This window comes from Festucalex cinctus, chromosome 5 (genome assembly GCF_051991245.1).
Source record: "Festucalex cinctus isolate MCC-2025b chromosome 5, RoL_Fcin_1.0, whole genome shotgun sequence".
Classification (NCBI taxonomy): Eukaryota; Metazoa; Chordata; class Actinopteri; order Syngnathiformes; family Syngnathidae; genus Festucalex; species Festucalex cinctus.
The window spans coordinates 28,158,729-28,176,124 of record NC_135415.1 but is presented as its reverse complement, the minus strand read 5'-3'; the positions used below and the strand labels follow the sequence as shown (position 1 = coordinate 28,176,124).

Sequence of the window (17,396 nt, the reverse complement as noted above, 5' to 3'; positions counted from 1 at the left end):
GTGAGTGAGTGAGTGAGTGAGTGAGATAAAAAAATAACAATTTAGAAATGCAGTCTAGAGCACTTGCATGTTAAGGAAGCATTAATGAACATGCAGCAATTATATACAGCATATTAACAAGTATCCATCCATCTTCTTAAGCGCTTATTCCTCACAAGAGTCGTGGGGGTGCTGGAGCCTATCCATGCTGTCTTTGGGCAGTAGGCGGGGTACACCCGAAACTGGTTACCAGCCAATCGCAGATGTTAACAAGTAAAGGAGCCAAGATAAATTTAAAACAAAGAAAACTAACTCTTTAGAGGAAAATAAATTCATGTTGGTGATGCGGTGAACTGTAACTCGCTAACCTCAGCTGCCACCAGTCAGGAATGGGGAATGACTGCACTGGTTTAATCTCTCACACCCCAAATTGAAATAACTAATTTGGGGATGATGGTAACCAACCATTAAGCTTGTTAGAGAAAAAAGTTCACACAGTTCATGAGCTTAAAACAGCTTATTTTAAAACGTCACCAAATACTCAAGTTGATGTGATTTTGCTTGGTTTGTACAAAAAAAATGCATTGATAATATAACAAATGATAGCATTTTGAATGAATAATTAGACATCTTACCAGTGATGAGCTCTCGAACCTCCATGTCATTGGTCTTCCTCAGGAGGCGGATGAGGGCAGGAATGCCGTCGCAATTTTTGATGGCCACCTTATTGTCATTGTCCTTGCCGTAGGAGATGTTGCGCAAGGCACCGCAGGCCTTGCGGTGGACCTCGGACTTGGGGTGGTCCAGGAGCCCCACCAGGACAGGGATTCCCTTCAGCTGGCGCACATCCTTTTTGATTTTATCGTTCTCATAGCACAGGTGCTGCAAATAGGCAGCGGCATTGGACTTGACGGGGTCAATGGGGTGGCCCAACATGGCGATGACCTCCGGTAGATCAGGGTCACGCCAACGTGGATCCTTACGAATGCTGTCGATCGAGGGCGAACGTCGACCGCCCATGCGGTCCAGACTGGCCATGCTCCCTCGCTCTGGCTGCGCCAATGGCGCGCAATATATGCCGTGGATGTACGGGTGGCGTTCATCAATCAGCTCTGTTTCAATGGGTTCATCTGGGTAGCCTCTGGAAAATACAGACAGAGAGGACAATAAAGATCAGACGGAGGGAAGGGCTAAACGAAGGGGGACTGCGATTTGTCTGAGAGCAGAATTAGCTCGTCAGAGAGACAGAGAAACTGTGGCCAATTACTAATGAGGGGGTGAACGCGAGGTGAAACGATGTGGGTGTTAGGAAGGAGCGGGGCGCATCGAGAGACACACAAATACTTTATGAGGTTTGAATCTGTTCCTAACTAGCTAGAAAGTGGCAGGAAAAGTTTCTTCTCTTACCATTTTTACTTCAATCAAGGCAAAAACTGTCTGCACACATGTAAAACAAATAACATTAAGAAACAAGACCAAACTTTTTCTTCAATTTGTTGTTCATTTGAAATGCCTGCAATTACATTTGTTTGGACAAAAATGATGATGATAACACATAAGTAGAGATAAACTGATATGCTATATTTCAAGCCCAATACAATTATTATTTGCTAAGGAGGCTGATAACTAGGGATGTAACGATATCCAATGATTCCAAACATTACGATACGATATTATCACGATATGAAGGTCACGATACGATAATTATCACGATATTGTGGGGGTGTTGGCGATATTTAAAAAAGATCACAATATTGTAAAAAAAGAGAGCTCACACTAAAAAAAGAAAATGCATATAAAAATGCATATAAACCACCTACAATCTCTAATAACAATATTGAGGCAATTATTTGCTAATGCAAGCACACATTGATCGCTTCACGAGCAAATTAGGTTCCCCTTCATCTGACAATTAGCATAGATTTTAAACACAGAAGGCCAAAACATCCCTCATGAAAATTAAATTGCACAAATAAACTAGCAACTAGAGGGTGCTAAACTGCACAAATAGAAATCAACCTGATTTGTTAAACAAATGTGTTCCTTTTAAATATTGTGAACATGACGACGACGACAATATTGTGGCAGTTTTAATATCGCGATATCACGATATCGCCCTTATCGTGACATCCCTATTTTCTACGGTGGCTTGTTAAGCCCAAAAGGCACATATGTCCTGCACTTGGAGCGGATCAGCCGTGGTTTGTATTCAGACTGCGAATCAAACCGCACCGAGTGCGTTTGGAAACGGACCGAGACCACCTTAAAAAGTGGGTCTCGGTCCGCTTGTTTGGTCCGCACCAGAATTCGTTTGTGTATATTCAGACCTGCACAAAAGGTCCGGACCAGCGTAGGAAACGAACTCTGGTCCGTTTAAAGCGGACCAAACAGTGCAGGTCTGAATACACCCTCATTTATCTTGTTATAGAATCTGCGTGGCAATTTCGGCATCATAGATCTTTGATGAATGGTGGTTTAGTTGCGCAACAAAATGGTGGCCAACGGTGGAGTTTGGCACATAATTCCAGGGAGAGTTCAAGCTTTTAATGAATTTTATGTTAACTCATTCACTCCCAACCATTTTCACTGGTGTTTTCCTGGATTTTGACTGATTTTGCAAGGCCCGCAAAATATTATGTTATATTGCTATAAAAAAATATGGAACCTACCAAAAGAGAGATTAGTCTCTTTTTTTTTTTTTTTTAAATCAGGAAAAAAAAAGTATATTGCTATCTGTTTCCGCTGTGCAGCTATTAGTAATAGAACATAGCTAAGTTTCATCATTATTCACAATTCTGGGGAAATCAGCTTGATCTCTTATACTCTGCTGCCACTCAACCATTTTCTGCAGTAGAGAGACTGCATAAAAGCCTTCTCTATGCTCTGGCATAAAAAAGAACAAAAAAAACAACAACATATAAATAGTAAATAAACAAGACTTTGGGACACTTAAAACATTTAAAATATGACGTATTTATACGTTTTTGGGAGCTAATGAGTTAATTATGCCTTTTTATAGTTCTTCCCTGGTGTCTAGGGAAAAACAAGGTAAGAGTCATCTTGCTGGAAATTTTCGGTATTCCTCTGATGATGTTTTGCTTTCAGAAGCCCCACAGTAAAATAGCAGCTTTTATGGATCGAGACAGATTCTACTGCTGGGGGAATTGATACAAGGCAAATTGCTTGAGCAATGAAACAAGATTGTATATCGCCAATTCAGCTCGATGGAAAAAGGAATTACTAGATAATGAGTTAAGAGTGAAGAATAGGAATTTGCTGGGTTTCCACATTCAACTTTAAATGCAGCACATTTTACATTCACATCAATCATTTCTTTAAAAGTTTCAAAGAAACCATAAGGGGGGAAAAAAAAAAAAAGGTTAGAGATCACAAACCTGAGAGAACCGATGAACACAAAACAGGAGGGACCAGTAAAAAGCTTTCATTCAAATGATTGCAACGCATCTTTCAACAAATTACAACTCTGAGGTTTGGCTACATGGAAAATATTTTCCAAATGTGTTGCCACTAAGTGCATCTTAGGAAACACACTTCCACAACTCTGAGGTCATCATCCATTTTTTTTTTTATTACTCTGCTGTTACTAAAGGAAGATAACACACAAACCAATCTCGGGATCCTCACCAATGAACTATTATTCACTTCAATCTTTTTCCACAGTAATGAATTACGTTTCTCCCATGTTTTCAACACAGACGAGAGGAACGGTTGCGCGGCTCTCTGTTTGCTAAGATCTTGGCCAATTGCGACCAGGCTTTCGGTAATACAGACGTCATGTGGCTGAGTGATGGGAATGTCAGGATTTGCATTTAAATTGGCGCCATTGTGTGTACACGGAGGGGTGTATTCGGCAGGACGTGAAAGGGCTCTGGGCCTTCAGCTGTAAGTATGATTACAGTAGATCATTCACTTCATGTTGATCAGGCTTCTAAATAGGCTATTTGTGTGCGCTCGTCTAAGAACGCATCAGTGATCGTTATTCAAGGGGCAGTGAAGTTATAATAAATATTCACTCTGTTCCAAATTACTATCCATATAGGATTGAAGTGAAATAAATGTGCACTAGGGCTGTCACTAACGACTTTTTTTTTTTTTTTAAATCGACTCAACTTCTCAATATTTTTAACGACTAATCGACTTTATTATTATTATTATTATTATTATATTATTATTATTATTGTTATTATTAGATTTGAGGCCCCAAATGTCTGCCAACAGAACTGAAGTCAGCCCCGAGTGTAAATGCTTTTAAATCCAGGTTAAAAACTTTGCTTTTTTTCCCTCATACCTTTGATTAAGGACTTTTAAACAGCTTTAATTAAGTTTTTTTTCCCCTTTTTAATTATTATTTTTATTATTATTTTAAACTTCCTTATGCTAAATATTTTAAAATTTGTTGAATAACGTTTTAAGATTGTTATTGTATGTTTTTGTTTTGTTTTTTAGTAAATTTTGTAACCTATTTTCATTTGTTTTTTCCTCTGAATGTTAACGATTGTTTGTTGATGCTTATGAGTTGCCTTTCCTTGTGTAAAGCACATTGAGTTTGTGTATGAAATGTGCTATACAAATAAACTTGCCTTGCCAACTGTTTTCATCTGTTTGACGTTTGAGTGAATGCTGCCAACAAACCACACAGCTATTCTTTGAATTATGGACAGTTGTTTTATGATGCAAAACTCTTCGCCGAGCAATAACAAAAAAAAAATGACAACAAAACGGCATGCCTCGAATGTTTACGGCTTGCTTTTTCGTCAATGCGCCGCGGTATATTATTCACAGCCACCACTGGCTGGTTTCATTATTTCAAATAGACAGAAAATGTTATTCTATTATTTAGGGGATTCTTGAGGGTAAGCGCAAACATGATAAACAGGAAGCAAAGAATCAAACAGAGTATGCAGCTCTCTGAGGAAATCTTTTGGCAGGATGTAGGAAGAGATGGGGGGGGGGGGGGGGGTGTGGGTGGTGGTGACGGGGGAAGGAAGAAGAAGAAGAGGAGTAGGAGGAGCTGCCTACTGACAGATCACTTCCACGGGCCAACCCTTACAGACACGATTCGATTAGAATAAGAAAACCTAACTCTCAATGAAGTACGTCTGCGTATTCATGTGCACGTGCATGCGGGTTGACCCCAAGGTGCCAGGTGGTCAGGTGCAGGTTGCCCGAGGGGAAATGAGCCATTAGCGATTGCCTCGTAGACGTCCCAATAGTCTGACCCAGTTGAAAAGCATCTATTAATCACACTGTCATGAGGACACACACACATATGCAGAACCGTGGCAGTGGAAACACACTGACTCACGCACGCATAAAGGACGGCTGCGGGAAATTGCAGAGGGGTTTAGTCACAGCCAGATAACTGGTAGGTTAGGAGATTGTCAAGTGTGTTAACGGCATAGAGTCTCAACAGAGATAAATGGAAAAGAGTTGACCTGACAATTGATACCTTTCGGAAAGCTGTTAATGTATTGCTGGAATGTAATGCTAAAATGGAAATCTTTGAGCAGAGGGGAAAAAAGGGGTTCCAACCAAATTAAATTAAAAACAAAACAAAAAAAAATTGACGAAGGTTACACTATCATGACTTCAAAGCAAAACTTTCTAGATAACAAAAGCTTTGATTGAAGGAAAAAAAAACAACAAATAGGCTTATTACTGAATATCAAAATTCTGTTGTTTTTTTAATACTACAAACAAATTCATTAGACAATTACAACTACTTGTCTCAGAATCAATTCAGCATAACTAACTCTTTTACTGCCACGCGTTATCGAAAAAGACAACCCCCAGATTGCCAGCCAATTTCGAGCATTTTCACTCATCTTTCAAGGCAAACAGAATATTGTGTGCTCTGACTACATAAACATGGCAGATACCATTTGAAAGATTTGATTCCATTCTCTCATTAGAAAAAAAAAAGTATGATTCTACCTTATTCCGCTCTTTAGTAATCATCATTTGAAAATAGGTAGTTTGAGTGGCACCAAAGAAAAAAAATTAGAAAAGAAGTTTTTTGTGAAAAGATACATTTTCTGCACAACAATGACTTTGATACTAATATTTTTTGTTTAGTGATGCTCCGTGAATGATATTTAATGGGATAAACACTTTGATTATTCACGACATCCTTGAAAACGTATTTCCTAAGATGCGCCATGTTGTCATGACATTTGATCCACGGGATACCATTGAAAAGAGATACAATTCTGCTATCAGCTGGCCATAGCTAGTGGGTGTTTTTTTTTTTTTTTTTTTTTTTTTTTTTCAGCTCAATCATGAAACCAGAGCTGTTCAAGAAGGGGGAAAAAAAAAAAAAAAAAAAAACTAGTTGACGTCAATTAACGTTAACGGCGGTACTCGTTGGGATTTCCGTTAACGTCAATTAACGTCAACGGCAGAAAAAGAGTTAAATACTTTATGCAGGTACTTTCAATTTGGATGAGATTGAAATGCTTCGGAATATCAAACTGTTTGTGACTTTATGTAAAGCCACTACTCACCCTGCTATCCTGTAATGCTGGCCATATGTCACGTTTAGCTTTCTTGCTAGCTAGGGCGTTTTGACAAGATGAGGGCTACTACTGAACCTGAAGATTTGTTGCAGATGTGTTCACTGTATTTTCGCACGTGGCGGCAGCTGCCAAATTACAATCACATTATAATTAATAATGGAGTGTGTCTGTGCATGTCGTAAATGCAGCAGACCTGTCACCAAACATAAAAGCCCGAAAATTTACCTGATTGGTTAATTTCATATTGGATGGGTGGGCAGCCACTGCAGACACTAAACTATGTGTTTACAAGCAATTAAAAAGTAAATTTCCCATAATATTTTAAGTCCCCTTTAATGCTGTAGTTATGATACTAGTATTAATCATAAAATGATGTAAAACACAAACTCAAATTGTGTCACACTCAAATGTGTGTAAGAATGTTTTTGAGTGTAAGAAACATACCTCTGTCAATAAAAAAACAAACAAACAAAAAACATTGTAGCAGAAACTGTTACTTAGATGTTAATAAATAAACAGCAATGTTGCATGATATCCAAAAAGGAATGGCATGGTCACTATTTCACACAATGGAAAGAACAAAACACATTTTTCATACACATTAGCAAAGCAGAAAAAAAAGAATGTTCTTAATTTTTGTTATTGCCTAATGAAGGCTTTACGAGATAATAATAAACTGTAATTAAGCAGCGTTAAGTCTCTTGGAACACAGTAATCACAGTATATTGCACATTAGAGCATGGACATTGAGAGATAGCTGTTTTACACCATTTCTTTGACAAAAAAAAATAAATACAAAAAAGCGCATAATACTGAAAAGGAAAAAGGCCATAGCAATTAGTCAGAAAGTGTTTGAATTATTTTTAGAGGATTGCAGTTGTAACAGTGCAAGCGCCTCACACCAAGTGGATGTGGAAGTATCACTTTTCTTAAGACGACATTTTAACACGTGTGTATATTTGTGCCCTTTTCTTTAAATATGGATGCCACTGATCAACTGCTGATAAAAGTCTCTACAAGGTGCTCCGCATCACCTCCGTTCTGATCTGCATCAACGTACAGTACTTGGGAAAGGGTAGAATTGGAACTGGGACTAACTTTGCAATTCTGCCGGAATCGAATGAGCGTGTTTTCATCTGCAGCAATAGACACTACTAGTGTGTCCCAGAACAGGCACAATGTAAACATACGCCGCATCTGCTGCTTATCTGAACTGGGCTGCCAAATCTACACTACAGGTTAGTGCATCAGGGGGTGCTCAGTAACATATGTACAAGTCTTCTAAGTTCCACTCATGTGTAAATTCATCGTGAGGATTTCAAAAATAAGGCTGTCTCATGATCCAAAGAATTAACTCTTTGACTGCCAAAAACGTTTAATAACGATCAGTAAAATCACGACGTATGCCGCCGTAAACGTTAAATGACGTCGTCAACTAAGTTTTTTATTTTATGTATTTTTTCTCAGTGCAACGTCTAAGTGCAGTGCTGCCTGGTCAATGGGTTGTGGAATCAAAAACACTAACTTATGGCCAGCAGATGGAAGCATTGTATCTCTTTTTGTGAATGATCAAAGCCTTTGTCATATAAAAGTTTTGTTTTTTTGTTTTTTATAACGTGTGGCAGTAAAAGAGTTAAATTCTGAATTCAAGTTCACAAAAACAAATGATTCAAAATACAAATCACCATTACACGAGCCCTGTACTTGTTTCTCTTCAACAAACTGTTCCTAAATTAGGATAAAGTGTGTTATTTTTGTCCAGACTACTGCACATTTTTGTTTTAGTCGCCATCATTGCAGAAAATCACGCTTCATCAAGACAGGACAATGGAAATGTAAGCAATGTATTCAGTGGTTTATTGATGCTTTTCGGGGCTCCATTGCCTCATTTGCGAGCCTGTCAGCACCCATTATGCAGAGCAGCCTTGTTGCATGAAAATCACCTGCAGGGGTCCACCGATATTTACAGTAGGATGGCTGATATTGCCTCTAATGCGGAGCTATTGATTTCTTGGAAGTGTCGTCTTTTCTTCTTTTGTATCATCATTTGACCTTTTCCTCTTTCTGAAGAAGCACTCAAAAAAAAATTTATAACCCATTTTGCTAGCTTATAGGTCCATTTTTTAATATATATTGTAGCACGTGACTGAGATGAGCAGTTTGGCGGATGTACCAGATTTTCAAAATAAAACTTCTTTCACACACTGACCAACAAGAACATATACAAGAACATATTTGCTGCTCATGCTTTCTGAGCGGTTCCAAATGCGAATTCAGAGACCGGCGCAGGTCCGCCGCCCGGTGGACCCGAGCATTACTTTCCCTCTCGATCGTCATTATTTCCAAGTTTAGAGGAACAGTCTGGGGAAGGCCAATATCTGTTCCATGATGACTGTGCAGCAGTGAACAAAGCAAATCCCATAAAAGCATGCAAAGCCCTCAAAGAACCTTGCCCATAAGCCCATCAAACACCTTCAAGATCAACTACAACAAACACGCTGAGTCATCAGGCCTTCTCTTAGGTCCAGCATAAATGACGTCTGACCTCACAAATGTGCTTCTGGATGAATTAAACAATTCCCACACACACACTCCAACAACTTACCAGACAAGTGGAAGCAGTTAGAACTGCAAAATTGAACACTTATGCAACCACACGTTGTTTTTCCATCCCCTCTCTGAAAGATGTTTTTTTTTTTTTTTTTTTTTTTTCCCAATTGAATTGTACAGGTTATAGGGCTCAAGAATGGTGAAAAGAGTTTTGAAATTATTTTTCTTGGTCTCACTTTTTTTTTATATCTCAAAACACTATCATTTGAAAAGGAACATGGCCCCTGTCTGGAGTGTAATATAACTTAATCAAATAAACATTTAACATTCATGGGGAAGAAAGCTGTCTTATCCAATCTCTGAATGAGCCCAGGAATTTGTCTACATTTTGTACTCAAATGCAGTACTCCACAAACTATTTATGTATCAAAAGTAGGCTACCATTCATACAAGTCTCGTATCCTGCTTAACTCATTTGCTCCCAATAACGTGTAAATACGTTTTTTTTAAATGTTTTAAGTATCCCAAAGACGTATTTATACGTTTTTTTAATGCTATAGCATACAGAAGGCTTTGATGCAGCCTCTCAACTGCAAAGAACGGTTGCAGAAATGGTAGTTATTACACAAACGGCCAGCAGGTGGCAGCAGAGCAAAGGAGATCAACCAGGGCCATCTAGAAATAAAGCTAAATTACTTACAATTTTAAAAAGATTTGTGAAAACTGATGAAACTTAGCTCTCTTCAAATGCTAATTACTGCAAAACGGAAACAGATAGAAACATACTTTACTTTCCTGATGAAAGAAGAGACTTTAATCTTTCTTTTAATCATGCTTTTATAGCAATAGAACACAATATTCTGTGGGCCTTGCAAAATCAGTCAAAATCCAGTAAAACAGCCGGGAGCGAACGGGATTGCTTCTGTGAAAATGGCTGGGAGTGAATGAGTTAAACTAACATCACAACCGTTTCTCCTCACCTGACTCTGGGCCCATCACGAAGCGGTTCCCGGTGGGTGCGACCCCGGTTGGCTCCTTTTAGTGTGCGTCGGTTAGCGGTAGAATAGTCAGGTTCCAGCTCATATGGCTCCTCATCCTCAGGGCCAAAGCTGCGGCGATCATCTTCCAGGCCATATGGTTCGGCCTGAAAGCGCTCAGGCTGGGAGCGATTCAGGTCCACAGTGCTGCTACCCATAGGCACCTGGGGTTGGGCCACGTGACCATAGTCATCCTTACGAATGGGCAGTGTGTAGCTGTTCTCCGGCCGGTAGCTGTTAGGCATGTAGGGGTAGCGAGGCGGACGGAAGTTGATGCCTCTTGACAGGCTGCCGTAGTTGTCCGTCAAATCGGTGTAGCCATCGTGCAGACCGTAGTGGCGAATGTACTGGCTGTCTGGTGTCTCACCGTAAGAATCATTGTAGGAGTTGTTGTAGGAGCGTGTCAAGGTGGATGAAGCTTGAGGCGTGATGAAGCGATCGCCTCCGTTCTTGATGTAGCGCCGGTCAATGGAGTCGGTGTAGCTTCCCAATGGGGACGAACCCTCGGGCATGGGCAAGCCATCAGGACCGAGAGGAACCTGACGCACAGTTCGTGTGGTCACTGTCTTCACCATTTTGGTCACCTGCAGACGGATTTAGGCACATCAGTCATACGAGTGGACAGAAATGATCATTGCGCACCCAGTAACATGATGCCACTACTTTCCAGCATTTAGAAACAATGAAAACCGTGCCTCCCTCTCAATACAAATGCTTGTAACACCATGCAGAGAGACTAAAATGTCAATGCTTGTGATAAAAGTATAAAGGCGATACATTAGTAGCCACTATCCATAGCTGATATTACCATAGTAACCATATTTCTTGGCTCTTATCTTGAAACGTGATGTTCGACACATCCGAGTGTTCCAGCACCACCAAGACCTTGAATCTTTCATCTCTTGAGGGAATAGGGCTAACCACACTTTGTTATTCAGAGCTGTAGTCGTTTGACAAGCAGGCATTCATGTAGCTATCACTCACACTCACTTCAACCCGTAGCTACAGAATTATTCTTCCTTCGAGTCTTACTGAAGACAGAGAGTCGACAAACCGCATTACCTGTGTTATTGATGCAAAAAAATATAAATAAAAAAAACTAATTGCTGCCCAGAGGAAAATGTTGAAATCAATAATTGCCCATTGCATTCCCAGCTATATAATCTCCAAACTAATTATGTTGATTAAAATTAAGTGTCCTCTGCAGTGATACTACAAGTAGTCTGATGCATGTCCTTTTGTAACTGACAGGGTTTTGAGTCATTCCATCTTGACTAGTTGGAATTTCTTTAGAAGACATATGACTAAAATGTTCAAATCATTCCCACATCCAATTCTGACGGGTTTCATTTCCATTACTGACCCTATTAAAAACTCCTTTGCTCCCAATAATGTATAAATACGTTTTTTTAATGTTATGTCCCAAAGACGTATTTATACGTTTTTTTGTTTTTTTGTTTTTAAGCTAGAGCATACAGAAGGCTTTGATGCAGCCTCTCAACTGCAAAGAACAGTTTCAGAAATGGTATTTATTACACAAACGGCCAGCAGGTGGCAGCAGAGCAAAGGAGATCAACCAGGGCCATCTAGAAAAAAAAGCTAAATTACTTACAATTTTAAATAGCTTTGTGAAAACTGATGAAACTTAGCTCTCTTCTAATGCTAATTGCTGCAAAACGGAAACTGATAGAAACATGTTTTTTTTTCCTGATGAAAGAAGAGACTTTATTCTTTCTTTTGATAGGTTCCATGCTTTTATAGCAATTGAACACAATATTCTGTGGGCCTTGCAAAATCAGTCAAAATCCAGTAAAACAGCTGGGAGCGAACGGGATTGCTTCTGTGAAAACGGCTGGGAGTGAATGAGTTAAAGGGGAAGTCAACTCAAAAAATTCTAAAATTTTGTTTCTATGCAACTACCGTTTTTTTTTTTTATCCATTTCAGAGGGCGGACATTTGACACTTGCTTGATCAGGTAACGACCAATCATGGCTCACCTTTTTTTCTGAAGCTGTGCTGTGATTGGTTGTTATCTGAATCCTGACCAGCTACGATGTCATTTTTAGTCAACAGCAAGTAACAAAATGGCCGCCCCCTGAGATTGATAAAAACGTTTGGATTTTGCTGCTTAACTCATATTCCACAAATGCAATATTAATCAGAATGTTTAAACTTATGGAGGAACATACAACATATAATTCTAAAAAAAAAATACAAATAAAAAAAAGGGGGGGGGGGGAGTTGACTTCCCCTTTAATGGTAATTGTAACATGCTTTCTTTATTTTTAAATTAACAGTTCTATTATATGGAATTGAAAATGTTTCACCGTAGGCAATCAATTAAAAAATAATAATAATAATAATAAAAAAATGAAGCATTAATTCAAATACTACGAAAAGATGGTGCTGTGGAAAAAAACAAAAAACGACCAATGGCACTGGTTTGTGTGCCTTCATTAAAGTTGATGAAACCAAACAGTGTAGATGTTACGGACCTTGCAGGCTTGAGTGCACCCCAATTGTGAGTCTTCCCACTCAACTCATTTGAGGAATTCCAAGTTAATTATTAGTGTAGATGTGGTTTTTGTGCTATTCTGCCTTGGCTTTAAAAAGTTCCAAATAAAGAATAAAGAAAGTTTTGTGACCTCGAAAGGAAAAGTGCACTTTCATCCTTTCAATTTAGAGCTTATTTGGTATACGCTAGAAAGGAAGCAGCTGAATGCCACAGCGATCCCATCCTGATGGGGAATAATAGTCAGATATCCTTTATTTAAATATTCATACCTGGCAATGTATAATTTGTATTCTGCATGTTGCAGAAAAAGAGGGCAACAAATGCCTCTGATTCGGATGCTTGGCAACCCAGCAGATGCTACAATGCAATGCGAAGCTACTTAGCTAGCCTATTTGGAAGGTTGCAACCCTCAGTGAAATTGTTTGCACTGTCTTCAAAAATGCAACATAAGCAAACATGAACATATCGAAGAATCACAGGTTTGTGCGTCAAACGTGGCGTACACAGGATTTAAGTACAAATCTGTACGTATGCACTGTTAGTGAATAGGGACCAATGCCCGGAACATCGCTGTGCTGGAGCAACCTCCGGACCGGACCCCTGTGGACAACAGCAGCTGTACCCAATAAAAACAATTGCAACAACTCTTTGAGGTTAATAACTTACTCCTCCCACTTGTGGTTTGCTCCCTGTTTGTAGGCTAGTAAAAATGTGGTCTCCCACAACTCTCATCAGTTATTTACAGAGGAGATAACAGGAATGTAGTTCTTATTGGCCCAACGGAATGTTTCCTTCAGCTCAAATGATGTTTCATTCCAAGAATGAGAGCAAATTTGGATGATGGCTAAGATAGAAAAAAAAACTTTGAAAGTTAACCAGCAGGAAAACAAAATCTGAAAGTAAGTGAAATTGGGAAAGTTGAGATGACAAGTGGAAGAGTTTCTGCGAATTATGTCTGGATTTGCAACTACAGACGTTTTGCTAGAACTTTCCCCTCGAACGGTTGTCTGCTTTTCTCCTCAAAGTGACTTCCAAATAACACTCCATATATGCTCCCAGGGATGGCTGGCCCTTTTTAAAAAAGTGTCCTTCCTCTTCCCTCCCTCGCCAGCGTAGCCTTTGATTAGTGTTTTACTGCATACAGCATCCCTACAAAGTTCTGCTTGTGACTACATAAAATCGTGTGGGAGTGGGTGGCCAGTCCCATCACAGTAAACACACTGGAGGGCATTGGGCCTCCCTAATGAGGGATTAGACCAGCATTTATAATTACACTTTCAACTGAGTGGGATCATCACGCAGTATTTGCCACTCTTCTGTAAGCCAAGGACAGCAGCTGACCAAATCTACAAAACGCTGAACCAAGATTTGTATAATAGAGAAATTCCTGTGAGGCACAGACGAGCTTAAGAAAAAGAAGAAATGCAGATAGTCACGAAAAATGAAAGTAGTGACATGGAGTGTAGCACCCTATAATTTAATAATTTCCTGAAAATGTGATAATGCCTGAAAATGTAATAAAATTTGCACTTAACTTGATCAAAAAAATGTCAACAATACTGAAAGAGAAAAATACATTTCAGGAAATTATTCAATTCATAGCGTTTTTGCGTCATTGAGTGACATTTAACTTTTGTACATTTCAAGTTTCGTTCATAAGTTTACAGCAGGACCTTTGCACCTCTGCAAAGCAAAAATTAAACGACAACCTTCGACTCTTACCTTGGTTTCTGTGCGGCGTGTGGTCCCATCATCAGAGGTGACGACCGAAACATGGGAAGTAGGGGTCCCGGGGTCCTCCTCTATGGTGACCGTCTCCTCCACCACTTCAGGCGGCTCCTGCATCATGGCCAGCGAAGTGGCGTTGCTGGGGCTCTGCTCCTGCACGGAGGGAAAAGCAAGCAGGTGTTGATTGTTGTTGACAGTAAATGCTCATGCGCTATCATGCATGGGGATAAAAATTCTCCGTAGAAGTTTGCTGTTTTTTGTTTTTTTTATTTGAAGTAGCGCTGTCAAAGTTAAAGCATTAACTAATTAACTCATTGACTGCCATTGACGGAAAAAAAGACGTCAAATAATGCATTTTTGCTAGATTGGCAGTGAATGTGTTAAACACAATGTACCAATATATTTTGTGATTATATTGCAGCATCCTTTTTTCCTTTTTTCTTTTTTTAAGGCAAATTTTGCTTAAAAATCCGTCAATTTTGGTTACATCTCATCTTAACTCATTGACTGCCATTGACGGAAAAAGACGTCAAATAATGCATTTTTGCTGGGCTGGCAGTGAATGTGTTAATTAATCACCAAAAAATATTGCATTAATCATTGTATTACCACAGATTAATCACACTATTAATTTTGACCGCAGATGATTTTTTTTTTAGCCGACAGCGGATGGTTACGTTAAAGTTCGAGTTTGAGCAATAAACATAACTACATGCATGAAAGTAAAGCATTTAATAAATGTTTACATATGCCGTAAGTCATTTTTTTTCCCCATTTTAAATTATGCAAATAATTAATTGATTCGAAAAAGCAGGATGAGCGTGTGCAGTGGATATAAATTTTTGAAGATGTCCTCATAACATTAAATGTAAAAAAAAAAAAAAAAACACATAACGGGTGTTCTTCAAATTTAGCGGGCAAAATATGGTGGGGGGAAAAAAAGCCTTTTTAAATCAGTGATTAATCATGATTAATCAAAATTCTAAGATGTGATTCATCTGATTAAAAAATGTAATCGTTTGACAGCTCTAATTTGAAGCCAACTAATGTTATTATTACAATATTTCAACTTTAAATACATGCATCAAAGATTCTCATTATAAAATTATCAAATAATGAAAAAAGAAAAAAAAAAAAAAAAAAAAAAAAAAAAAAAAAAAAGACTATACTGAACACCCTGATTGTCCCCCTCCTGCTGTCAGCCATAGTGGGTCTTCGCTGTGCATGCGTGCTGTCTGTGATCCCCTTATGACCCATATCTACAAAGTTAGTGATCCGCTTCTGCCGGAGCAGCGCGGTAGATAAACTGTCAATAGAAGTTCAAGTGTGTGCATTCTCTTGAGTCCAGCAACAGAAACCGTAGCTCTGTCACTTGTCACAGCCTTGAGAGAACAAGCAGCACGATAATATGCATAAAGCATTATCTGTCGGTTAGTTACGTGGAAGTCAAATGTTAACATTTATTTGGGGACAATGTAATATAAAGTTTACAACATTGAAAATGAAACATTTTGGATAATCAGGGAAAAAAAAAAAAAAAGGTATGAAATGAGCATAACAAAATATCCATCCATCCATCCATTTTCCTGACCGCTTATTCCTAACAAGGGTCGCGGGGGGTGCTGGCGCCTATCTCAGCTGGCTCTGGGCAGTAGGCGGGGGACACCCTGGACTTTTTGCCAGCCAATCGCAGGGCAACAACATAGCATAGCATAGCATAGCATAGCATAAAACATAACATAAAACACAACACAACACAACACAACACAGCATAGCATAACATGGCATAACATAACACAACATGGCATAGCATAACATGGCATAACATAACACAACATGGCATAACATAACATGGCATAACATAACATGACATGACATGACATGACATGGCATGACATGGCATGACATGGCATGACATGGCATGTCATGTTATGTTATGCCATGTTATGTTATGCCATGTTATGTTATGCCATGTTGTGTTATGCCATGTTATGCTATGCTGTGTTGTGTTGTGTTTTATGTTATGTTTTATGCTATGCTATGCTATGCTATGTTGTTGCCCTGCGATTGGCTGGCAAAAAGTCCTGGCATGGCATGGCATGGCATGGCATGGCATGGCATGGCATGGCATGGCATGGCATGGCATGGCATGGCATGGCATGGCATGGCATGGCATGGCATGACATGACATGACATGACATGACATGACATGACATGGCATGGCATGGCATGGCATGGCATGGCATGGCATGGCATGGCATGGCATGGCATGGCATGGCATGGCATGGCATGGCATGGCATGGCATAGCATAGCATAGCATAGCATAACATAACATAACATAACATAACATAACATAGCATAACATAACATAACATAACATAACATAACATAACATAACACAGCATAACAAAATAAAATTCGCAAAATCACCTGCAAAGACTATAAAACAGAATTCAGGTTATAATGAGTGTTTCTGGTACTGGCAGTTTTACTTATTTGGCTCTGGCATAATAAATAGCAAAAAATTACTTGCAAAGCTGCCAGAACGTCTCACAGTTCCAGATTTTAAACTGGTTCTTTTAAGCAAAGGCCTGTTGGAATTTCTCACTCTGACTATTGGTTTGAAGAAAAGGTGTGAGTCAGGAAAGGGTAAAAACACAACACTCATGTACCACCTGGCCCTTGTAAGTGGGAAAATGAACTTCCTGCTTCTTTTTCAGATACAGAATAAAGATACAGATACACATATTTAGCGTCACTGTCGGAACGTGCACGGAGAAAGCAAGGAAGGTGTTACTTGCTTTCACGAATAAAAAAAAAAAAAAATGAAATGAAGAGACAGAGTTGACAGTGGACGTGTTGGAGTAGGTTATCATGGAAGCCTCCATAAATGAAAATGAAGCGGCAGCATTATGCATGCGTTGACAAACTGTATGTAAGCAAGCAAAAAAAAGTCGTACCAAAGCAGATACAAAATCTTAGGCACAGTAAACCATACATAATCTAATAAGGCGCGTTCATTTTCAACATTTTGACATTTTATTGAATAT

At 39.1% G+C, this 17,396-nt stretch overlaps 1 protein-coding gene across 12 annotated transcripts in view; it reads right to left on the bottom strand.

The window, feature by feature from the left end:
• Window positions 1-17,396, bottom strand: part of arvcfb (ARVCF delta catenin family member b) — a 175,801-nt gene that overhangs the window by 45,912 nt on the left and 112,493 nt on the right. For all 12 annotated transcript variants that reach the window (XM_077521010.1, XM_077521009.1, XM_077521015.1 and 9 more), the window contains 3 exons: window positions 14,340-14,498; window positions 10,046-10,686; window positions 615-1,120 (listed from right to left, as the gene is read on the bottom strand). In XM_077521010.1, the coding sequence (XP_077377136.1) occupies window positions 615-1,120; window positions 10,046-10,686; window positions 14,340-14,498 (1,306 nt within the window). The remainder of the gene's footprint in view (window positions 1-614; window positions 1,121-10,045; window positions 10,687-14,339; window positions 14,499-17,396) is intronic.